At 30.1% G+C, this 27,218-nt stretch overlaps 1 protein-coding gene across 1 annotated transcript; it reads right to left on the reverse strand.

Moving 5' to 3' along the window:
* Positions 1–945: 945 nt before the first annotated feature.
* Positions 946–21,951, reverse strand: LOC111696205 (synaptogenesis protein syg-2). The gene is made up of 17 exons (XM_023465752.1): positions 21,877–21,951; positions 21,502–21,549; positions 21,125–21,174; positions 19,500–19,601; positions 18,134–18,197; positions 14,872–14,906; positions 14,531–14,627; positions 14,161–14,248; positions 12,438–12,540; positions 10,894–10,975; positions 9,719–9,807; positions 9,321–9,390; positions 8,930–8,965; positions 8,435–8,491; positions 6,321–6,398; positions 1,674–1,776; positions 946–1,022 (listed from the first exon to the last, which is right to left on the reverse strand). The coding sequence occupies exons 2-17, from the start codon at positions 21,502–21,504 to the stop codon at positions 946–948; spliced, it is 1,134 nt and encodes a 377-aa protein (XP_023321520.1). The 5' UTR covers positions 21,505–21,549; positions 21,877–21,951.
* Positions 21,952–27,218: the final 5,267 nt, after the last annotated feature.

Raw genomic sequence — 27,218 nt, forward strand, 5'->3', positions numbered from 1 at the left:
GTCATGCCGCCCATTCAAAGAAAAAATCCCCAAGAAATCTGAGTTTCTATATAATTTTACCATGCTTTTTTTTAATATTCAAAAGGGACTGTTAAGGAAAAATGAAAGGGCGTATAGGCTGAAACCTAAACACTTTAGGAGTTGATCGAGACATATAATAGTTCTATCTGATGTTCCTGTCTCGAGGAATTGAAATAAAAATGTGTCAAAGTTATACCAAAAATTATATATGAGATTTGGTACAAGAATCTAAGTTTTAAACAGATCATATTCAGCAACCAATCTGAACAAAAGTCTCTTTCATATTTGAACATAGAAAGGGTTCTCTGGTATAAAATTCAGTAATAATAAACGTTAAGAAAGGTATGGTATATATAAAGGATTGCTTGATGTACGTTAATGATGGTAACTCTGAATGTATGAGAATCTATTCATATTTGTAACATGGATTCTCCTTATACTCAATTCACAGGAAACAGATCTCTAGAAATGCACTGGGTGGCCAGGGTTGGAATTATATACTAGTGATAATATTATTGATAATTGTAATAATGATAATAATAATAATAATCATGATAATAATAAAAATAATAAATATTAATGATATTGATAACAACAATAATAATAACTATAAAAGTAATTATGATAACCTTATTTTACAGTAAAGTTAATAAGATTTTATTTGATTTGAAGGTTCCCAAGAGACTAATTTAAACTCCCAAATATTAATCGTCCCTATTTTATCTACCATATAGCGTAGAAATATACAAAGAATTTGGTTGAATACAATTATGGATTTTAGACTCAAATATTCTTTAAACCCGTTTAGAGATAATTATCCACGTGAAATTATATCTATACAGCTAGAGAGCTATACGTGTTTAAGAAAGGGAAGACAAAGTAGGTATTTTCTTTAAAATAAATTTAATTAAACTATTCTCATTTCTATTGATTAAAATTTCCTATTGCAACAATGACGACTCTAGGAAGTGTATTCTCCTCATGTCCTTGCACCTCTGCAGCTAAACAAATTTTACATTGTTAGATCTATGTATAAAAGAAAGCTCTTCTCTCATATAAATGTCAGCTTTATCTGGCCAAACGGCTAAACCGAATGGGCTGAGGACACCCACGGGTACCCGAGGGGTAACATAGGCTAAACAAATATGTTTTTCCACAATTGAATTTTTTTTTCAAAAGTCTATATTTTTCTCTTCAAAATTCAATCTTTTAAAGTATCACGGGCAACGCTGGGCACTTTAGCTAGTAAACAAGTTTAACATTTTGTTCGTAATATCTAACTACCGCAAGTATTTCAAATAAAAACTATTTGTTAGAAATCATGATCAGAATGTTTGGGATTTAAATGTTTTTGAGACATCCTGAACATTCTGCGGTTCATAATTTCCAACAAAATTTGAAAACATTGTTAGGTATGTCTCAAACAATTGACAATTACACCAATTTCGAAATACTTTTGAAAATGATATTACGTATTATTATGTTTCTGCAAATAGTGTAATATAGATTTTACGAAGAAAAATTTATTATTTTCAAAATGGCGCAAAAAATGTTTTCAAAATAGCACCAATAAAACTTTTCAAAATAGCGCTAACAAAATTGAATCTGATATTTTAAGAGTAAATTAATAAAGTTGAAATATTAACCCTTACCTTTGAGAGATTCAAACTGTTCCACTGAATACGCTGAATCCCCCTGGACGTTTCTAGCCTTGATGGAGAATGCATAATCCCCCAGGTTCTCCAAGATTATATACTAAAAAATCAGAAAATAGGGAGGTGCAACTTTAACATATTTGAAACGTTTTCTCCAAAATTGTTTTCTGAAAGAACAGAAAGTGTATTGTATAGAAAGCTTAGAAAATAAATAAGAAATGTTGAACTTGAACAGTTTCTACAGCTTGAAATATTTAGACCACTGCAAGCCAATTAGAAGGAGATACAATTTATGCGACATCACTAGTACGACTATGTGACTTCGCAGCTTCTCTCATTTTGATTGTAAATTATTTCGGTAACATATTTAACATTTAAAACGTATGTCTCCGTTAATCCTGAACAAGTCTTATCCTCCTCTCTTGAAGTTCATAATTCTCAATATGTAAATGTAAAAAATATTTTTAATTATTTAAATACTGGAATTATGAAATATGGAAAATCCACCGAAACTTTCATTTTCAACTCATACTGCCCAACACGAAACAAATTGTTCAGCAATAAAATGTAAAAATGAACTGTGTTTTAATTAGCAGATACATATTCATTTTTTTTTTTGAAATTCCGATCATAACTTGCGAACCCTTTGATCGATTTGCTTCAAGTTTAAATAGAAAAACTTGGTAGAACCAAGGGAATGGTCTCATCTTGGTTTAACATTCTAAACTGTCTATTATAGAGAAAGTTTAATTCCCAGACAATGCTGGGTTCCCAAGCAAGTATTTTATATATTTTTTTTTACTTAAAACGAACTTTTAAGTAAATTTATTGTTTTATTTTTATTTTCTGCAAGTAATAGAATGAGGATGGGATATAACTTAAGAAAGAGGGATAGAGATTCAAGTCCACAAACTGATTTTCCATTTTATAAAACCTTAATTCACTATTGTAAATCTTATCCTTACTACATACTAGAAGTGCATCCTGCAATATTGAAGATTTTAAAATGCATTTTTAGTTACAGTGCTTGCTAGAAACTCCATTATAAGAATTGACAAACTTTTTTTTAATGATGGACTGAATTGTAAGAATACTAAAATTCTGTTCGTAACTTAGAACAAAATATGTGTAAATTTCAAATTATTTATTGTGTTTAATATTAAGAATAAAATGTAAGGCACTCGTATATTTTATGATCAATTTCCAAGTACACATAAAAAATTAAAATAAATTGAGAATGTCGACTGTAAAACCGAAAGTTACTTGCTGATTTCTTTTCTACAAAAATTTAAATCCCAAATAGTACCAGCGAATGGATCTTTAATCCACTCTTGAATGTAGGATTATTTTAAAATCATATTCCTGAGAAATATAAATGCTTTTAAAGTGAAGTTTTGGTTAAAATCATATTTATTTTAAAAATTTAGGAAAAGGTTTCTACACACATTTGCTTCTGTACATTTTTAGTTTTCATTCTGAATTATACTAATTCAAATTTTTACCTTAGGAAACGTGTTAAAAAAGTTCAAAAAGTACGTGGACAAACGTTGAAAAATGGTTTGTTTTAATTTTTGACAAATATTAACATGTGACCCATGTTGTTACTTGATCTTTTTAAGAGGCTTTTCAAATAAGTAACTGAGTAAATTGTGATATGGTCAACATTTTTTAGCTTAGAGGGGGGGGAGGGATGCAAATATACAAGTTAGATTATATTTGAATAATATTTTAAATCAAATCTAAAAATAGACCCACGCTAGGCTGAATAATTTGTCATAGAAACAATAAAATGCGCTTTCTATGGAGGGGGGGGGAGTTAAAGGAGGAGGAAGGGGGAATTAGCACCGGGAAGGGGAAGGGCAGGAGACTTGAGGAGGGGAAGCTAGGGTGGGTGAGACTTGGGGAGGGGGGGGGGGGAGCTCTCCTGCCAAGAATGATTCGTGACTCTAACAAACCTAGGAAACAAAAAATTTAATACCATCGACAAACTATTTATTATATACTTTGCTTGGCTGACTTGGTTTTTTTTAAAATAAACTTGAGAACGGCTGAACCAGTCAGGCCCAACTTTTTTGTGACAACTCAAAACTTGTTGTTTTTTGTTAGTTTTGAAAATGCACCAATTTTAACAGATTCAAATTTGTTTGTTGATTTTTCCAATTTTCAACGATTTTAATTAAATCAAATTAAGGTTTAATGCAAGCTTAAATTGATGTCTCTGTGACTACAAAAAGAATGATTATAGCTTTAATTTTCCCACAAAAACGGTGTCCTAAGCCCCCTACAGCTGGCCCAACTTAAACATAAACCGGAGCCACATTAGACATAATTTAACTTCAAACAACGTGTCCTAAGCCCCCCACAGCTGGCCCAAATTAAACATAAACCGGAGCCACATTAGACATAATTTAACTTCAAACAACTGAAATTAGATTCTTGTTTTACATTTTTGCAATTTTTATTGTATATTCTATTTTCTCTCTCATTATAAAGTTTTGATATGCAGAAAGATATGACAATAATTTTAATCCCAACCAACTTCCTCTTGAATATCTGCAATTACATTTTTGTTTCATTTTTCATTTTTTCAGATATATTTTTCAGAAATATATAGAAAGTACATTTATATGAAGTTCATATTCATAAAGTGGCATATTCCATTCACAATAGTACCCTTTTCAAAATCTTTGTCTGCTTAAGTATGAATTATGCTTTTCTTTTTAAAAGCTAATTATTTTTAATTTTGAATTCAAGACTTTTCAACCTCAGAAACAATTGAGGAATTATAAAATAATACTCCAAGAACATTCAAATAACAGTAATTGAGAAAACTGTGTTGGATAAAAGTCGATTTGTCAAAATTCCGTCGTCAAAGAAACGTCAGCTGATCTTCTAATGAATCATAGTACAAAAGAAAACTGAACAAAACAAATATTTGCAAACATCTAGTCAATCTTCTCTTTCACAAACCGCCTGCACTTTGAGAAAAGAAATAAAATAAAACTGTTGAAAAGTTTCTTAATGTTTTAATCACTTTTCCAAACTAGAAAATCAATTTAACACATTTCTTCACACGTTTATATTTCTCTTTTTACCCGAGAGTGGAACATTTATATATGTAGGGAGGAACAAAAGGATAAATGTTGAGGGAAGATAGTGTTTTTCAAGAGAAAAGGAAAAACCTCAGTGGGATCTAATTCATTTGTCTTCAAGTGAAAGTTGAAAGCTTTTCATTTATATTTATTTTTCTAAATAGGTTTTTGTTTTCGATGAATTTGAATATTGGCTACCTTTTTCTTCAAATATTTTATCAAGTTTAAAATTGTACACAATTATTTATTAACGGTTATAATAAAATTACCAACATTTTACAAACCTGAGTAAAAAGTAAATAAAGTAATGCATTATTCTACTGTTATTTTTCCACATATAACTTAGCATTCTAAGAAGCTAGAACTGTTCTGAATCTCGGATTACAGAATTGATCTCCATCTTAAAGGGAGTGAACGGCAATGTACGGTAGTTAAACTGAGAATGTGGTATTGTGGAGAAATTTTTCAGGATATATTTCAGACATATAAAACGTGTAATGATGTATTATTACTGAGTTCGAGAGCGAAGTCGACTTTCAAAATCATTAATTTGGGTGGTTACGTTTAAAGAATAGTTTTTTTTAAATGATCAAATAACGACGACAAAAATGCAACAAAAATTCTACAGTAAATTAATTAGTTGTTCAGGAACAGGTTGAGAAAATAAAAAATAACTCTTATCATCGAAAATAAGTTATCTTATTCAGTTATTAGTTTCTGTAATCTCCCATTGTTCACCAACATTTTCTGTATATTTTCTGTAATTATTTTGCAAAAATCTGCGAACAAATTCGTAAAGAATAAGAAATTCAATATTATTTTGAAAAAGAAATTAATGATTCTAACTTCGATTCATTGACAAATCTCTATTAAAAATATGTTCCTAAACAAGGAATAAGTTTACTGTAGAATTTTTGATACACTTTTCTACGTCGTTATTTAATAATTTTAAAATAAATCGATTCTCAAAACATAACAACTTAAATGGATGATTTTGAAAGTCAGCTTTGCGCTCAAACTAAATAATTATACATCACTAAAATGTTTTATATGTCTCTAATGAATCCTTAAAAAACTCTCCACTATACTACATTCTCAGTTCAACTACCATACATTGCCGGTCACTCCCTTTAAGGAATAATATAATTCTTATTCGATATTCCGTATTTTCATCTTGGTTTCTATTACATACAAATTAGAGGAATATCCTTTCAAGACCCGGATGGAGCTAGCTAAAGGGAAAATTTTTTTTTGATGATCTCTGGGGGGAAAAAATTCAAAATTGGACATCATAATCAATTGGGCAAATTTGTTCATAAATTTAATACTTTTCACCCAAAATTTTACTTTTTACCCAAAATTTTACTTTTTCCTCCTAAAAATCATTTATTTACTTAATTCAGAGAATAAAACCCGGAAGAAAAAATGTTCGCTCTGCAGCAACCATACCTAATTTCAGAAAAAGATCATTTTTCAAAAGAGGGGAGGGTGTGGGGGGAATGATTTTCAAAGAAAATATACACCTCAGATATAAATACTTTATAAAAATAACCTGTTCTATGAATTGTTTATGAGGACCCATTTCTTCATGCCGAGCTTTGCCTTCATAGATCACTTTATCGGAGGAAACCTAACAAAATAAAAATGAAAATGAGATTATTTCATAAACCTCTTTTTTCTGTCAAATTAGGCTTGACCGCTTAAGAATTTTTTTTGAGAGTAGTCTCTAAGTTGTTTAAATGTTATGTTTTAGTTAAGAATTTCTTACTAAAACCCACTTTTTCATTGAAAGCTCTTTAAAAAGGACTTTTCATCACGCTACTCTGGCTAAATCAAGGTTTAGGCGTAATGCCGACGCCCTCTGCTATTTGGCTGTTAGAATCTATTTATATATTTAGATTATCCCGAAACCACTGTGCTTTCTTGGTGCTATAAAATGGTGCTAAATATGTTTTTCTTCCGAAATAGCTCGCTGTAAAAAAGACGACATCTAAATATATTGCATGTATACACCCTTGTCAAAATATTAAGTACAACAAATAGAATTTTGAATCAAATACAAAATATCTGCAATTAGCGGTTAAAGACGGACTCCTAACTTAATAACTTTAAATCAAGACCTCTGATTTAACACCCATTCTCACACAAAAATCGAGTAGTTCTTTGCCAATATTTGAAATTTTAAGCTAAAAAATCGCGTTAAAAGCAATATTGATGCTAAAAATCAGGCACGTCCCCCTTTTCACCCCCGAAGGGGGAGGCATAGTAGGCACACAATATCTGAGACAAAAAAAGAAGAAAATGAAAAAAAATGAAAAGAAGGAAACGAAAAATTAAAAAAAGAGAAAATTGGCCTAAAATCTAATTTTTGTTCCCAAAATGATGTGTAAAGGATTTTTTTTCTTCCAATTAAAGAAAAATTGAGTCCTTTCTGAAAATAATTATTTGGGAAAACTGAAAATTTTATGCTTTAGCTTTTCTTGATCTTCGCAGGCAAGTACATACTTTACTTTCCCTGTTTTAGACCTAAGTCATGTCTAGTCGTGATTCAAAAAATTTCAATTTTTAACTCAATCATCATAAAGCTCCAGTTTTTGTTTTGGTGCAAATATCTTGAGTTTTTCAGGTCAAAATTTGGCATGAAATTGAATTTTACTTTCTATTGCTATGTTTAAATTTCCCCTGCACAAATGTGCACACATTTTAATTAACAAAAAAAAAATTTATATGCTAAATGTTTGATCTCGACCATAGTTATTATAGACCCTAATTTAATAGTTGATAATTGATACAATGTTGAATATATGAGATATATAAAGTAGTAATCTCTGTTGATATGCTTGTAATGTATAGATGTCCGATCGTGACTTAAGAAACCTTTGACAGGTTTGCCTAAAATTTAGACATACTGGGGAACTTGGTAGAACCACGGTAATCAACTTTGCGTGTTTAGTAAATTGATTTTAATAGGGGAACATTGGTTTCTCATCAAAGCATTGATCCCGGGAAAAGTTTTGTTCTTTGGATAGTTATTCAACCCAGCTAGTGTTAGATTCATCTTCAAGATAAATTGTTGAAGAATGAGCGCGTATTTCTTTTGTAAAGTTGAAGAAGAAAGTTTTGTCTTGTTAATCTACGAAAATAAATCTTGAACCAGATCTAGCTTTATTTCTCGGGTATCTGTACAACGTTAGAAAAAAGATAAATATTTTGCTCAACATTTCGATTTTAGCATTTCGAATTAAAAACTATGAATTTGAGGCTATGCCACAAACTCTCTTTTTCTAATCCCCATATTTTTGCAACCCAATGGCGTAGACCCTAGATATTTCATGCTATAATTCGAATAGAAATATCAAAGGTTAAAACACGATCAGGTTACAAAGAGATATTATTAGAGCATTTGAGTTTGTGGCAAAGTCTTCATTCTTTTGACTACATTTAAGGAATATCTCACAACTTTTGATGTTTGTATGTAATTTTGAAATGCTATGGATAAGCTCGCTATTATAAACAAAACTACTTGGGCTGAATATTTAAGAATTGTAGATTCAGAGTTTCAAAAACATTGAAGAAGGTACAAAATCCTTTGTTTTATTCTAAAACACTAAATCCAAATGACGTTTTTATAAAAAAAAACATTTAAATATGTAAAAAAAACCTCACCTCTCTCACTCTATAGATGAACTCTTGATCGAACCCTCCATTGAAACCAGGCTCCCACTGAAATATAAAATAATTAAAAATCATGAAAAATAAAATTTTTTTATTATCTTAAAAAAGTATTAATTTGATTTCATAAATCAATTTTGGGACAACATCATTATCAAATTGATAAATTCAAAATGCCATTTGTATGTTTAAAATTAAAAAATTTTGACATTAAAAACGTCGTGTTTCCCCTTTGTATTCATCCTACACAATCCTATTATTTGCATACTCTTTTGTTTTGTTTCTAAAACGACTAGTATAGACTTTGTTTTCGCATTTTTATTTTAGCAGATATGTCCACACTACACACTCAACCGTTTACATCATTGGTGTTTTTCCAATAACATTTTATCGAAAAACTAGAAAAATATTGAATATTTTTACATTTTACATCATTTTCATCGATTTTGAATTTTGAATTCATTGTTTATTGAAAGGTATTCAACTTACCCGTAGTCGAACAGTCTTGTTCTCAAATTGTTTGACCTGCAGAAAAAAAACATGCGAAACTAGAATCTATAAAATCATAAGATTTAAAATGTAAGCTTTAGAAATATGCAATGTAACTATTTTGAATAGAAGTTCGTACATTGTACAATATTGACAAAAGTAATCGTGTTTTAAATCAGAAAGTTTCATTTTTATTTTCATAATACTTTCCTTCAAATATTTTCTGTTTCAAACGTTTCCTTTTGTTATGGAGATTCTGATATTGAAAGTTTTAACAATAATATAGTATTGCGAGAGAGCCATAATATTCCAATATTAAGATATTCTATGCAAATTCTGTATATTCCAAAATTTTGCGAGTTTTGATATTAAATGGTTTGCATGGTTAAACCTCTAGCTTGGATACTGGATCCGGGGCACTATTATGAACAATACGGATAATATGGCTGTCTGAACCCAGACTAAAACCAAATAATTCGTCAATTTCAATTCAACAAATCATTATGTTTTTCAACAAAGAATCTGATTACTTGCCACAAACTTTGATTTTCTAATCTCTAGCTTTTTAACCTTTGATATTTTTCAAACTATAAGGCCATTTGATCCCACAGAATGTAAAGTTTGAAAAATGGAAATGTATTGTTAGTTTAAAATAAATCTCTATATTTTCGCACCCTTCGATATTTCAAAATATGAATTCTACCTTGATCAAATTGCTAAATATCAAAGGTTGCTTTAGGTGAAAAATTATGGCTTGTTTTGATTAAGATCATGATAGATTTGGTTTTCCTGTTGTTTACTGAACATCTGTATAAAGTAAAATCTGAATTCTCTACTGGGTTTATTTCAAGCTCAGATAACCATGTTCCACTTTCAACCTTAATAAAACAAATATCAAGTTGTTCAATCGGAAAATCTTTATATTTGTCAACATTTGCATAATTATTTCTGCCATGGATTTAAACTACTCTGTTAAAGTTTTAAAAATATTTGTAAGGAAAATAATCTTATTCAATTTGTAGGCGTAAGAGAGTGTAAATTGGGAAATTGAAAAGCTGAATGAAAAGAAAGAAAAATTGATAAAAAACATTTCATTCATTGTTTTGAAGATTTTTGCACAATTACCGAGTAATTGAAAGTGAATCTTTAGAGAGAGAGTATTTGAACGAACTGAATTTCTCTTGAGACCAAGAGACAAGGAAGTTACTCTATAAGCCTATTGGGGAATTTGTAATAAAGTTTTAAAGTAGAGTTTTGTTAACCCTATCCTGGACTATTTTTTCTAATACATTACGGGGGATGGGGGGGGGGGGAATTTCGCATAGAGGATTAAGGGAATTTGATATATGTCTAGGATTCTTTCTTTATTCATTTTAAAAAAGATATTTTTATCAAGAAGGTATAGCCTTTTTAATTATATTTTGTTCTGTGGGGAAAATTAATAATTTCATTTACAATTTGATGAATTTTTTTATGTTTTTATACAATTCATTGAGCTTGATTTTAGTTACATTAGAGGAATCTAGATACCAAAATATTAGAGGAATCTAGATACCAAAATATTAGAGGAATCTAGATACCAAAATATTAGAGGAATCTAGATACCAAAATAATTAGATAACAATCTGTGAACGAGCAAAAAAAGAGGTTTGATATTCTTCCCATAGCATACTTTTTTTCCCTTAAAATGATTTATTTTCTCTTAAAAATTAGTTATTTTCTCTTTAAATGCGTGATTTTCTCTTAAATATTAGTTATTTTCTCTTAAAATGAGTTATTTTCTCTTAAAATTAGTTATTTTCTCTTAAAATGAGTTATTTCCCCTTTAAGTGCGTCATTTTCTCTTAAATAATAGTTATTTTCTCTTTAAAATGAGTGATTTTCTCTTACAATGGGTTATTTTTCTTAAAATGGGTTATTTTCTCTTAAAAATAAGTCATAATATTTGAAATTTGGTTCAATACCTGTTTAGCTTTCCCGTCAGCTGGAAATGAGAATCTCTGCGGAGTTAGTTTCCCTACTTCGGACTCCTTTTCCCAGAAAATACTGAAAACAATTGGCACAGGTTTAAAACAACAAATTCACGTTTTGTATTTTTTTCAGTTGTTTTGTAAAAATAATTTTTATCCATAGTAACACCGTAATTTGGAATAAGTTAAGACAAAATCAAATTTCACTATATAAAAATCATTATAAAACACTTCTGGAATATTCCAATAGATAAATGAGAATGAAAAACGTTTATGCATCACATTAGACATGCAATGAAAAATTCCGAAAATAATTTTTGATGATTTCTCATTTACAGCCCATTTCAAATATAATAAATTTCGACATTTTTCATCTTTAACCATCCATAAACCTTCCCTGGGGTGATGCATAAAATTTTGGGCCTGATCGGTTAAGCTGTTTTGACGTTTACTGGATATACACCAACAAGCCAAGTTTAAATGAAATGAATCATAATTTTATCAAAATTTATGATACTTTTTAAATGCACTTTTGTTAATTTAAATTATTTAGATACAATGAAATGCGTAGCTTTGCTTCCCCCCTAACTCTCCTAATCTTGCCCAGACCATGAATAAGGATGGCCAAGAGAGCATATAGATAAATGGAGTTAATATATTATGTATACAAGATGAAGATAAATATTTACACTAGTTATTGGAGAAGAAAAACAAAATGTTGGCTTTTAGTTAAAACATTACCGATTTACCTCAAATTTTAATTGTTAAAACTCTACATTAGAATTGTCTCAGGTTGGTTTAAAAATTCTAAGTTTATTAAGGTGACTTTAATAGAAAAACTATAGCTTCCAGGCAACGCTGGGTTCCAGAGCTAGTTAATATATATTTGACAATTGAAATTTTATTAGAATAAAACTTAGATTTATTAACATTGTTCCAAATTACATTTTAAATATTATTTTTAAGCTAAGGTTTATTTATCATCCCCATCGAAATTTTAGTTCTTACTTTTAAAAGTGAATTTGTTTTCACTTTGTTTTTATCAAACCTCATTGGTATGCCCATTTTTTATGTGTATATATACATTTTGTTAACACAGCTTAGACTTCTAGAAGAACACTTTTTGGCTGTTGAAACATTAAAGAAAAAGGTATACCCCTTATCGGTACTCGTAATCGATTTCCTTTAATAGGCCTAATAGTTTTATTTTCAAGAAGCTCTGCTATATGAAAGTGACATGTCCACTTTAAAACGATAACCCTTGTAAATTGTACCAACTTCTATGTTTCTCTACAACCGTGGCTTGCAATTTCTTCTGCAGATACAATGAGAGAAAATTATCAGAATCAAACAAGAGTTGAGAAACGACGATGTTTTCCAAATTATTTGTCAGATAAATGTTTGTCAGTTGCGAACACTCCCTTTAAGTGGAAGATCACTTGAAATGTCAGTTACGAACACTCCCTTTAGTGGAAGATCACTTAAAATAACAAGGAAGTCCCCTAAACCTGAAATAAATAAAAAAGGATTATTATTACCTGACTTCTGGATATCCGTAAGCATAGCAGGGAATTTTGGTTGGAAACATTCGGTTTTCAGAGAATTTGCTAAATCGGGAAAACTTGCGTATTTCTGGACGAACTGAAACAAAACAAATAAATAAAATCTCTTAATCCCATGAAGGCTTCAAGGCCTTGTATGCTCAATTAATCAGATTTAAAGTTTAGGAAAATTTAAATACTGTTCAAAAGGAAAACCAAACCTAGTTAGAATATAAAGACGACACCAAAGTTTTCTTGATTCTTTAAATCAAATTAGAGGTTAGAGACAGTAGCTTGAGGAAGTTTGTTTTCAAGGGCTAATTGAATATTTAAATTATAAATCCGTAGCTTAATCATGAAAAAAGTACTTACATGTTTGATGTAGATGTTTTGAAAATTGATATAAAGGTGAATAATAGTTAACTAAAAAACAATTATGAATGATTTGTTGCTATTTTCATATTTTATATTCTTATTTTACTCTTGATAAATGTTACAATGTAGGGGAGAACCTATTTAAGGCTGAAAAGTTTAAAAATGTTGTAATGTAAAAGTCAAGCAAGAAAAAGTCAAGGTTAGAAAAGATGAAAAGAATTAAAGACGTAAATCTTTAATGCATGAGAAACATAAAAGTTTTCAAATAAGAAGTTTTACCAAAACTAATATCGTTAGTTTTCATTCTAAACTTGTTTTTCCCAAGCCAACTGTAAATTGTATAATGTATTACACAATCTTGATCCAACAATTCAGTGTCCAAAAATTATAGCACTTGTAATTCTTGTTTGAAATTTAAATAGTAGTATTTTTAGCTTATTTTAGTATAATTATTTACAGTGGGGGCTAAGTAAGCTAAACCAAAGTCAAATTGGGAAAGTTTGTTAGGTATCCCAATTAAAGCCTCAGATGCACAAAGCGCATACTGCATTAAAAGTGAGACCAGCTAAAATTGTTATCCCCTTGTGAACACAAACGCTGAACCTCTTAAGTTTTCTACTTTTTACGTTTTTTTTTTGAGAGCTTTATATATCTACAAACACCTTTCATTATTTTATTTACAAAGGAATTGAGTTTTTGCCACAAACTCTGCTTTTCTAAACCCTATATCTTTGGATTCCAATGTCGTAGATCTTAGATATTTTAAATTTAAACTATGAATTCTGTTAGATCAAATAATATAAGTTTGAAATATCAAAGATTTACAACATTGAGTTCCTAAGATAAAGGGATTATAAATTCAGAGTTTGTGGCAAAGACTCAATTCTTTTACACATTTGGAATTGAGTTTCCCCACAAACTCTGATATTTTAATACATCTATCTTTCCAACCCATTGTCGTAAACCTTAGATATTTCTTACTATAAACTCTGTTAGATCATGTAATCTAAGTTTGAAATATCAAAGGTTTACACCGCAAGGTTGCAAAGATAAAGGGAATGGAATATTCAAGTTTGTGGCAAAGACTCAACTCTTTTGACAAACTAAAGGTTAATAAGAATTGGGATTTTACACACATTTTACTATGACGTATAACGAACAATTTAACAAAGATTGTAAACAAAGATCATACATTTTCTGGGTACGGTCTGATTTTTGTAATGATAAGTTTAATAATATATTTTTTTCTAAACCCAGTTTCTGAGCAGTCATAATATATATGTCACGATAAAATTTGCGCAAACCATATTCTTCTAACCTTGAATATAATCATTTTAACTCTTACAATGTACTTGAAGTTGAGTGTCTCTGCCAGGAAGAGCCCCATCATGTACACCGTTATCAGCTATACATCTATACTGGCCTCTATCCGTCTAGCCATTTCAGATATCATCATTATCTTCTTAAAACTAGGGTTATTCACAAAACCACAAAAGATTTTAAAGGGACTGTAAGCCTAATATCCAAGATTGGCAAATCTGTGTCTGATTAAGGATGTTAATTAGATTTTATAATTAGGATAATACTCTTAAAAAGACTTTTTAAGTAACCATGCTCTTAACAAAATCTAAAATTTGAAGTCCTGGACTTTCTAAGGAATTGTTTAAAAGAGTGATAAATGAAATGAATCTTGAAAAAGTATATATATCTGTTTCCTTGTCGACTGATGGTATAGTCAGGGTAAACGTTGAGTTTTCGTCGAAGGTAACAAACTTTTGAAGCATTTTGCCAGGGCCTTGAGGTCCAATCCACCTGATTTAAGAGAACAAAGTCATTTGTTATATAATAATATCATATATATTCAATATTCATGCTGCGTAAAATTTGTTTTATTTTTGGAACAATTTTTTTCTCATTATGTTATTAAATCTTCATTATTAAAAAACAAAAATTTTTAATGTGTTACAAATTAAAACTTTTTTATNTTATTCCATCCCAAATAACAAAATATTTTTTTCTTTTGGCTAAATTTATATTTGTATTTTCTCATATTAACCTGACTGTGGAGTTTGTTATGGGATTGCCATCAACCTAACAATGACACTTCAATTACATTTTGAACATTAACTGTACATTTTGTACGTAATTTAAAAAAATTAAGCAATTCCTAAATTTTTACAAAATGTTTGCTGTTTTTTTTAGTTTAAAGATTAATTCCTTATATTTTTTTATTGCCGTTTTATGTTTAATTTTCACTTCTTTTAACGGATTACTGACTCTCTCATAACAGGAAAATTTTCATATTTCTTATCAAAAATCAATTCCATTTTAGAGAAATATTATTTTAAATTTGATTTTAGTTTTAATAAAATATTAGGTTTCAATTGAAAAATTCTCAGAAAATTAAAAAAGTTTTAATTAAATATAATGGGAGCTTTTGGTTTGATATTTGACTTTTATTTGACAAATTTTTTTAATGCCAATCATATTCTATTTATGAAACTGATTACTTGCAACAAACTAGAATTTTATAAATATTTGTATAATATTTGAAACCAGATGGTGTAAAACTATGAGTTTTGATCTAAGAGAATTCATAAATCAAAATATCAGAGGTCCATGACATCATCAGGTTGCCAAGATTATATGTTGTGGTGATTAATCAGTTTAAAATTGCGAACTACATATTTTGTTCTTGTAACACTACAATTGTTGGGTAAACGATGATAAAAAAGAACACACCTTAAAATTTAACTCTTGGTTATTTATTTTTTAAAATTGTTTTAACACTTTCTATTATTTTAATTCATCTTTTCATTTAAAAACGAATTTCTGAATTATTTTTAATTTATAACATGAAACAAAATATGTGACAATTTTGCCCAACTCTGGAATTCCCCTCCTTTAAATAAAAGGAAAAAACAGTTGACAAATATTCCCTTTCACCTATATCACCCGGGGGGGCGGGGGGTAAATCTATCTATAGGCTATCTTGTACCCTACCATATGCATTAAAAAATATTCTAAACATCCTTTAATTACAATTTCTGAAAAGTCAAAAAAAATCATGTCAAAAATGAGAGTACTAGGGCAAAAACAAATTAAGGGGGCACAAAGTGCATACTGCATTAAAAGTGAGACCAGCTAAAATTGTTATCCCCTTGTGAACACAAACGCTGAACTTCTAAGTTGTCTACTTTTTACGTATTTTTTTTGTCATCCTTTTCAAGAGCTTTATATATCTACAACCACCTTTTCATGATTTTATTTACAAAGGAATTGAGTTTTTGCCACAAACTCTGCTTTTCTAAACCCTATATCTTTGGATTCCAATGTCGTAGATCTTAGATATTTTAAATTCAATTTTAAGATAGAGGACAGAGGTAAACTCAATCATTTTTACTTAGACATTAAAAAAGGTTTGAAGAGTAACGTTGTGAATAAAACTATCTGATCTACAAATGGCTTTTGAAAATCAATCAAGGATTTATAAGTTAAACTTACATTCATGTATTTTTATACATTGAGACCCCGCAAAATTTCTACTCGGCAAACTTTTAGAAATTTAATAAATTGGTCTGTGACCAGATTAAATACACAATGAGAAATAGTTGAACCGCATTGACGTGGTTGAACTACTTATTTTCAGCTTTAACGGCACGCAAGAGAATTGGTTCAATTAGGTCCAGGCAAATCGTTTCAGTTTAAAACCTTTATAAGAGGAGTAATTTGAAGAAAAAAATCAAAATATACAACTTTTTAAATTACGGCAAACAGCTGAGAATATTAAGAAACCATTCAAATTCATATAAACCGAACAAAAAGGATGCTCATTTATAGTCAATATTGAGCTAGATAATGAAAGACTTGAAATATTTGAATTTAATTGCTTAGATAACAATTTTAAGATGTAATACTAATACACAACATGAAAACCCACTTTAACATTTAACAGGACTGCAAAGCGAAATTACAAGTGACCCTTCATGCAAAGATGGCGATGAAATACGAAAAACCCCTTTAATCCTGTATCTGATCAAAAATGTTTAGGATACCGTAGTTTTCCTGACTCAAAGAGTGTTTATTTCTAATAATTTCTCTTTTGCTTCATATAAGCAAGAAATGGTTTCGCAGAGAAACCGCAAATGAAAATAATTAGTTAAAGGAAACAAAAACATGGATATCTAATAAATACTTCATCAAACAAAGGTTTAAGAGTACTGTTGCCATCTTTGCTTGCAGAGAGTCACCTTTAATATCGGTTACTGTCCCTTTAATGTCTTAAAACGAAGGGAAAAATATTCCTATATTTTGTTTAAAAAATGTTATGTTTGCATTACTTTTATTAAGAATAAAGTAGTTACTTACATCTGACTACTAGAGTAATATTCTTGTATATTTGTTGTCCAGATATTGTTGGATTGTAAATAACACAGCTGTAGTTGCTCCCTGTATCTTCAGCACTACAATATGCAATCGTTAACATATTATTCTCATAATATTCTTTCTTTTCTGATTTTTTTTCTATGCATACTTAATTACCCTTTCTTTTGTGATCTAGTTGTATTATATATGCAGGAAATAAGTATAATGTACCCAATACATGCCAGTAAATAGACGGCTTGAATTTGCTTCCTTAATCTAGAAATGATTCCCGGCATGCATGTATGTAAATACTGTCTGCCCTCCTGTGTTTTAAAGAGTAAGAAAGCTAAGACGAATTTCGTTCGGATTTCAATTTTTCTTAAACCATATTGTATTTTAAGCAAAAATTTCATTTTGAAAGGCCAATAAAGGCAGACCACATTTTGGAAATCTAGGCTGAAACATGAATGGAGAAAATTATTTCAAAGATCAAAAACGATCGTTCAAATGTCTCTCGATTTCGACGTCCATGTTTTGTGGTAAACCCTTTTGTCATAAATTGAACAGATACATATATCACATTGAGTAATGAAGTAAACTAATATTGGTTGTATTGAGGTACAAATCGTAAACAAAGTTGGAGGAATATCTATGGGGGGGTGCGCCGTGAATTTCAAAGCTGTAATAGATTTGTTCAAAAGTTGGAAAAATCAATTAACATTTTCTGAAAATTCCTATTCTATGCCATAAATGTAAATTTTAGAATTTTAGGGTAAGATGACCAATTAAATTCATAGATGCCAGTGCCACAGGGTACAGAAATGCGGATTTTAAAAAATAAAACTTTTTTGCAATATGTTCTGACTTTGATGGTGTTCAATTTTTAATGGAAAAGTAAAAAAAAAGTTTAAAAGGAAGTGATAATTAATTTTGTTTTTCAAGTGTTCATTTTCCTTGCACAAGAACTTAACAGTTTCTCCCTCCTTTGCCTCTATACCTGAGCTAACAGCAACAATTCTAAACAAAATATTTATCAAACCTGAGGTCAAAACTTTTGAATGGAAGGATTCAGTTTTCGTCTGACGAGTTTTTCTAAAATAAATGTACAGTGGAAACCAAAAACAGTGAAGTAAAGGCGTCTATACCTAATGCTATAGAATTGTGTATTTGCCACAAACTCAAGGTCTCATGCCTATATCTTTGCAACCTGATGGTTTTTGATATTTCAAACTTAGACTCTTTGATCTAAAAGAATTTAAAGTTTCAGGCAAATACTCAATTCCTTTGGTTTAGGACGTATTGATTGATTTATATTTGATTAGTAGGATTATTTCTAACAGCTATAACAATTACAGATCAAGCTATCCTTAATCCAAAACAATCAGGCACTGTCGAGAGATCGAACATTAAAGTTTCAGCTCAAACAAGAAAAAACAATAGTTACGATGAATACACAGGGGGGGGGGCTCTGGGGGTTCAATTCCCCCCCACCTTGAATCAGTTAAATCTTTGGTTTCCAGAGGATTTTTATGTCCCAACGGGTGCTTAGTTCTCCCCCCCCCCTCTAGGAAGAAAAAATAAAAAATTAACAGTTTTGCCTATAAAAATTAAAAATAAATAAAAATAAAAATCCTTTAACATTACCAAACAAACGAAAAAAGGACAAAGACGACTATAATTCCACTGATTTATGGTTCAAACTTTACACAACTAACTTGTGTGTAAGAAAGTATATTAAGTAAGGTAAAAAGCTAAATTTTGCCGAAGGCCAGACAAAATAAATATTTGTTTATCGGCTGGAATACGTAAAAAAATAATTCCCAAAAATGATCCTTGTGTCATGATTTATGAACAAATTGAACAGACATGAACCAATCTAAATCGACTACCTATAAAACGTTATTTTCTGAATATATGAATATAAATTTTCGAAAGTTAAGACAAGTGAAAAATATGATTTTAATATTTAAACATTAAAATTACAAAGATGTATTATTACACAAAAATATAGATTAAATATTAAAACGCTTCTTATCATTGATTAATCAATCAGTCGGTTATCAATATTTAGACATGAGTTAATAGACAATTTATTGACCTAATTTAGTAAATAGTAGTAAAAAAAAAATTAGGAAATAGGAAAACAGAAAAAAGGCAATCATTTATTTATTTTATGTAGTTGTAAAGCAAAATACTACTATTTAAATGAAACTAGTTTGTACAATTGCTGTGTTGCATGTTCATTGAACTATTTAGAATAATAACTTGATTCTAGCAGTCGTCTTCCTAATCCAAAACGTTATAGGTTTCACTGTATACCTGGCCGGATATTCCACAATGATCTGAATAGCTAGCTCCGTCTTCCCAATATTGTTACTTGCAAAGAGAAGGTATGTTCCAGCATCCCCTCTCTCAACTTGCCTGCAAACAGTTATTTTGATTTTTATACTTAATCATCTAGGTTTTAGATTGAGCCTTTGCTAAAAAAAACTCTGATTTTCTGTCGTAGACCTTAGATATTTCAAACTCTGAATTCAGAGTCCGAATTCAATGAATTATACAAAAGAAAGCATTACTGAAGATTATGAAGATTGTATTATGAAGAATTTGATATAAGCACTTTTATTACAAGATATCATTGGGTTACATAGGTCTAAGCAAGTATAGTACACATACGTACAGAGCAAATGATTCATAGCTAAAAGCTAAGGAGGAATAGTGCAACAGAATACTTATTCGGTGTAAAGTGATTCTTTCTTGCCGTAATTTGATGGTGGCCTGTCAACCTTTGATCCAGTAAAACAAAAGATCTCTATCCTTGTTTTTATATTAGAAATGTGATTAATTTCAATTGTGGATTTATGCAATACAGGAAAGTAATGCATTGAGATAATTTATACTTTTCAAGACTGATAAGGGTTAAAGTGTATCAAATGTAAATAGGGTATGAAATGCTGTCAATTGAAGGCCACAGGAAAGTACAAAAACAGTTGCTTTGACTCTTAATAAAAAAAATCGGCTCTTTTGAGATATCGAACATCAAAGTTCCAATTCAAACCATAGAAAACAAAAGGTGCAGATATGCGTACACAGGGGGATCAGTACAATCTATGGTAGGTTTCCATGAGTGTTTATGCCCCAACAGGAGCAGAGCCCCCTGGAAAGAAAAAAAATTAAGCTCCCACCTAGACAAATTTTATTGACTAGGCGTACCTCTACTTGGCTAAGTTGGGTCCTAAACAAGGACGAGAGAACCCAAGGCAATACGAACATAACGTTAAAAATTATTATTTATTAAGTGATGAGATATAAATATTATCGAGATAATTTTGAACTTTCTGATATTAAAGAGAAAATTATTTTTATCAAAGATTTCACTCCAAGCAAGAAGATCGCATTGAGTAATGAAGTAAACTAATATTGGTTGTATTGAGGTACAAATCGTAAACAAAGTTGGAGGAATATCTATCTTAGTTTCTCCAAACTTTATCCTCTCATAATTCACACAATTATTACTAACAATACAATTTGAATTGAATTCAGGGAATTTCTAGGGGGGGGGGGGTCCCCCNAAAAACCTAAGGATTTTATACCTACTGCCTGATGTTACATAAACCATTCTAAATCCACACTTCGACCACAACAGAAAAAGGATTGACTTTTTTTCCTTCTTTGGTTAAAATAAACAATAATTAACAAATCGAAAAAACGAAAAGAGTTCACATTCTTTTGACCTTATCAAAAGTTCACAAATGAATTATGAGTAATGATAATAATAAAAAATTTCTTTTTCAAGAAAATTTTCGTCTTTTGACTGCAGATAAGTAATATATTCTTTAACTTATGATTTAGAAACATTCATTTAATTTTAGGATAAAAGAACTAAAGAATATATATTTTATTCAACATCATAATTTGGACTTTTATCAACAAAGTACACATACCTTATGCTTAATCTACTACCCTCTATGTCAAAACGTCGTCTATGAAAGTTCTAAAGAAAAAATAATAATGAATTAATGAAGCAACAAAATTATAGAAATTTTAAGCCAAGATAAATGCCTTATGAGTCTAGTTAGACCTAGACCTATTCTAGGAACTTATTTAAGGATATTTTTTCTAGAAAAACGATTTACCACCCTTGAAAATACTTTCTTTCCTTAGATTTTATGTTTTTTTTTTAAATGAATGTTTAAACAGGAAAGAAATTTTTAAGCAAAAAAATTCAAGACAGAGTTAAGAGCATCGATTTTTTTAAAAGCTAAAAATTTCATTTTTTTAAAGTTCACGGAGTAATTTTAAAATTTTAAAGAATTCTTACCATTCGGTTCAACCATGTGTACTCAATGAACTCTGGGTACGCCTTTGCCTGAATTTTAAATAATTTTTGTTTGCATGAATCTGAATATCATTAATGACTTAATTACCATGATTTGTATTTAACCAATGTACAGTATAAAACAGTATAAAAAAGGGGGTGTACAGTAGTTATGTGTTTTCCCTCTGTATCTTTATAATATTACTTTCCAGATAGCAATAGGATTAAAACAGCGGGTTTTTTTTCACTAAAAAACCTGCTTTTTAATTTTTTAATGCTAAACTTATTTACTTTATGAAAAAGTTTGATCTATTCCTGAACACTCCAGCTGTAAAATGTGAATAAGTAGAAAAATTAAATGCAATCAAAAATATTTTCCTGAAAGTCAAGATTTAGATCTTCTCCTTCTCGTACTCGGTAAACTAGCGGGATATCTCCAAACTCAGGTTTATCTGAATATTTTATTTAAAGGGTGTTGAATTTTAAAATTTCTTCTCTATCCCCTGCTTCATAAATAAGAACTGTAATGGAAAACATTCAATTTTAAGATAGAGGACAGAGGTAAACTCAATCATTTTTACTTAGACATTAAAAAAGGTTTGAAGAGTAACGTTGTGAATAAAACATATATTGTATGTAATATTAGTCATCATATCAACTCCACTGCATGGAGACCAGCTGAGGAAATTCATTGTCACTTAAGGGCTTTAAAAAATAGCTTTTTACAATTTAAAACTTTACGCAAGGTGTTTTAGTTTCCACTAGAGGGATTTAGATACCCTTCCATGGAGGTTTTAATTCCACTGGAGGGGTTTAGATATCTTTCCAGTGGCCGAATTTAAAGAATTTGAGCGGCGGTTTAAATTTAAGCCGCGGTTTAAATATGGTTGGTTCCACATAAAATTCTATCAAATGTTTCAAGATTTAAGCTGGCGCTTAATTTAAACCGGGTTTTGGCGGATTTAAACCGCGGCTCAAATTCTTTAAATTCCATCTCAGGGGTTTTACAATTCCACTAGAGGGATTCAGATAACCATCCAGGGGGATTATAATTCCACTGGAGAGATTCAGATATCTATCCAGGGGTTATATAATTTTACTAAAAGGATTTAGATATCCATCCAGGAGGTTTACAATTCCACTGGAGGGATTCAGATATCCTTCCTGGGGATTTAAAATTCCTGTGGAGGGATTCAGATATCTATCTAGGAAGGATATATGAATCTCTCCAGTGGAACTATTGTAAATCACCCTGCGGAAAGTTTCAACTTGTAATTAGTGATTTTCCAAAACCTCTTCAGTGAACATTTTATTCCTCCGGTAACTGAGAGTGCACAAAAAGTTTTGACTAATATTACTTGGTTAGTTAGTTGAATTTACAACATCGTAAAAAAATTGTTTTAAATTCAAAATTATTGATTTTCCATCAATTGGTATTTGTTCATGTGCATCAATTATACACCACATTATTATTCTAAAATTATTCTTTCCAAAAATCTCGAGAAATTTAATCTAAAAACGATTAGATATCTTCAAATTACAGAATCTAAGTTATGATTTAGTCTACTATTTTGTATATTAGTTAGTTAGAATTATTCTTAACATGGGAAAATTGAGTTAGAAATAAAATGAAATTCCCAAGAACAAAGTAGATTATAAACTGCAGTAATTATCTACATAATCTTATAATTTCATTATTTTAGTTTAAGCATTTGCAAACTTCAATTCGAAATTCATTTTACCAAAATTTAAAAAAAAAACTTCTATTTCATGAAACAAAATATTAATATAACGTGCATTAATGCCATTTTTTAGGTCATTGTCCTCAACTAATCTTTGTTAAATGACAACACTTTTTTACCGTAAAGTTTTCTTTTTGAACTGCAGGCACAAAGTTGACCCCATTGCTCGCCTGACAGCTGTACTCCACTTGATTATCTTGACGTGTAACCTGAACAAAAAGTTTAACTCTATAGCTTTAAAAACAAAACAAAAACACCAAGATCAAATCGATATTAGAAATGAATTGGAATTAGCCAAACTTATAAAATAAATTATTTTAAATCAAACTTAGATTTTCCCATTCAATGAAAAACTCAATTTGATCCTAAAAATATCAATTAAAACAATTTTTGGAGTTGACATAAATACTATTCTATGGGAGGTTTTATTTAATTAATTGACTTTTTTGAGAACAATTTTTAATCGTCTGTTTATAAAGACAAGCTTGGAAACCCAGCTTTGCCTGGAAACAAAATTTTTCTCGAAAAGTCAACTTCTAAGAATTGTAAAACCAAACTAAGAGTTTAAGAAAAATCGGTGAAGGGGTACACGNGGTTACAATATTGTGCCAGTAATGTAGCATTATTTGACCGTCTCCTTTTGTCTTGTGGAGACTGGGGATCTATGATTTTTTACTAATGCCATCAGAATTAAGATTAGAAAATTATAGAATATAATAAATAATAATGATAATAATAAATGTATATGTATAAAGGTATAATATATATATATATTTATGTATTTACCGGGAACCATTTTCCTTGGAGACTTGGCACTATCACGCTAGCAGTAGCTAGGGATGGACAACGTTTATTTAGTTTTTAAACATTTATATTCTCTTACTATTAAGAGATGAATTTCAGATATTTACAATATTCTAAAATTGCAGACTATTTATGTTTTCTCATATTACAATGTGCATCTTTTTTATTCTCACAAAACGCTAAAATGAATATAAAAGTTATTTTTAACCGTATTGGTTAATATTATAATATTTTGTCATAATGGAACTTTTGCTCAATGTAAATAAAGCAAACCTAAATTATGTACAGTGATAACCAGAAAACTGTGGAATAGGAAAACGACATTAAAACAATAATTAACTGTATTTGATGTGGTTAAAAAGCAAGTGATTTTACTAGTAACTTTTTGAATCAATTATTAAGTGAATTGGGCCTTTTTACACCGCACAATTGTGGTGTCTCTTGTTCATTCCACTATTTAAAGTCACAAAGTGAGTTTAAAAGTCGTCTTCATATTCCAGAGTTTTCTGGTTATGACTGTACATCTAATAAAAATTTCATAGATACTCTAAATAGTCAGAAACTTAAAGGAATTGAGTCTTTGTCACAAACTCTGATTTATAATCCCCATATCTTTGCAACACAAGTTCGTAAACCTTAGATATTCCAAACAATAAACTCTGTTAGAACAAATAAACTAAGTCAGAAATATCAAAGGTTTACAGAATAGGGTTAAAAAGATATAGGGATTTATAGAAATGTTTAATTTGTGTCAAAGTTGTGAATAAAAAAAATAATAAATAAAACCATGCCTATCTCTAGAGAAGTATCCTATCAATCTTTTAATTCTCTCTTACTTTCTCATTTATTATTATTTATTAACACTATAAGAACACATCTGATAATCGAATTACCGAGGGTTTTAGAACATACAAACATCTGTTTGAACAGAATGGTAGAGATATAAAAAGGTGTGAGATACCCTTAAAATTCTGTTAATAAATTCGAACAAAATGGAAGCAATTTCGGATTACATGGGGTTGTTTGATAATTTCTTTTTACTTGCTTACACTCTTTTATATCAGTGATTTTATTGGTGTTAAAATCATTCATTTCTCTAAAACAATTTCACCTTATCAATTTTTGGCTTCGAAAATAGTTCTGTTTGATATTTTGCAATGAATTCCTTTAAATCTATATAGTAGACAGAATGTTAATTTCACTTTATATTAGTGACTTCTATACCGAATAATTTAAACTTTCAAGAAACATTTTAATATAAAAAATTGTCAAATGAAAACGGAAAGTTAGATAAAGGTTAGATACACTTCAAGTTCAATTTTATAAAATCCGAGGGAAGCTTCTGCGCTTGTTTTAACAAAAACTTTTTTTTGCATAGCTAAATTTTACCTGACTGGTTCCCCGTTGTTGATTTGATAAATATAAGAACTAATTTTCCCACCATTTTTCCCAGGGCCTTCGTCACCTGCTACACCGTTTAGGACCTAAACATAAGAATTTGATATGGTTGTTAAAGGGTGATCTAAANAACTATTCAAAACTTGAGAAATAAAATTCAAGAATATCTGGTCCGGGCACACATTTCTATATTTCAAGCCCAAGCTAAAAATGTTGAATTTGTTTTATTTATGCTTCCTAGAATTCAAATTTACACAAATTTTCAACGAAAAGTGTTTACAGAGGAAAATATGAAAAACAATAACATCAGCCCACAGCAAAATGTCCTAAAAATCATTTCAATTAAATTAGAAACATCAAATTAATACATTCCATTAAGAAAAAAATATTCATTTGTGAAAATTTCTTGAAGTTTGAAATGGCCAAAAAAAAGATGACATTCTGGAGCTGGATTACCTGCACTCCGTCCTTTATCTAATGGAGTCTTGGAGTTGGATTACCTGTACTCCGTCCTTTATCTATCAGAATCTTGGAGCTGGATTACCTGCACTCCGTCCTTTATCCAATGGAATCTTGGAGCTGGATTACCTGTACTCCGCCCTTTATCCAATGGAATCTTGGAGCTGGATTACCTTCACTCCGTCCTTTATCCAACAGAATCTTGGAGCTGCATTACCTGCACTCCATCCTTTATCCAACAGAATCTTGGAGCTGCATTACCTGCACTCCGTCCTTTATCCAATGGAATCTTGGAGCTGGATTAGCTGTACTCTGTCCTTCATCCAATGGAACCTTGGAGCTTGATTACCTGCACTCCGTCCTTTATCCAATGGAGTCTTGGAGCTGGATTACCTGTACTCCGCTCTTTATCCAGTGGAATCTTGGAGCTGGATTACCTGCACTCCGTCCTTTATCCAATGGAATCTTGGAGCTTGATTACCTGTACTCCGTCCTTTATCAAATGAAATCTTGGAGCTGGATTACCTGTACTCCGTCCTTTATCCAATGGAATCTTGGAGCTGGATTACCTGTACTCCGCCCTTTATCCAATGGAATCTTGGAGCTGGATTGCTGGATTCAGACGTACAATGTAACTTGACTTTCTCTCCTGCTGTGGCAACCTAGAAAATGGAATTTTTAATTTTTTCCATAAATTCTCAGCTACAAATTTTATGATTATTGACATTTGACATATTGTAATCAATAATTTAAAATAAATTTCTCGACTCGAACTCTAACTTCCTAATTCATTCAAATGTTCAAAGTTCAAATGTTCAAAGTTTAAAATATCAAAGGTTTACATCATTAGCCCAAGTTTTTAAAGAAATTGTGATTATAAAATTAGGGATTAAGAAGAGTAATCAGTTATTTTAAAGGGACTGTAAAAGAAATTCTAAGTGACCTGCCCTGCAAAGATATCAATATGCAATTTTCTCTAAAAGTGTTAATTTAATTGAATTTCTTCATTGTTTCAAAAAAGTAAGAAATGCGCAAGTCGCTTTTGCAGAGAAAACACAAATGAGAAAAAAACAGTTTAACGAAACAAAGAATTGAGCATCAATTAATCTGTGCATATGGAGCATATAGAAAATAAAGGAAGGGTTAAAGATTATCATAATCATGTACACAATGTACTACATGTACTACAATTGTGTACATCTGAGGAGATTATGAGATAAGCCCTAACTCTTCCTTTTCTTTCTCTAACTTACAATTACGCTAACAATTCCTTAACGCTATAAAGGCTGGGGGTCTGAATCTATGTATAGCTTGGGG

The sequence above is a fragment of the Eurytemora carolleeae genome, unplaced genomic scaffold (assembly GCF_000591075.1).
Source record: "Eurytemora carolleeae unplaced genomic scaffold, Eaff_2.0 scaffold12, whole genome shotgun sequence".
Classification (NCBI taxonomy): Eukaryota; Metazoa; Arthropoda; class Copepoda; order Calanoida; family Temoridae; genus Eurytemora; species Eurytemora carolleeae.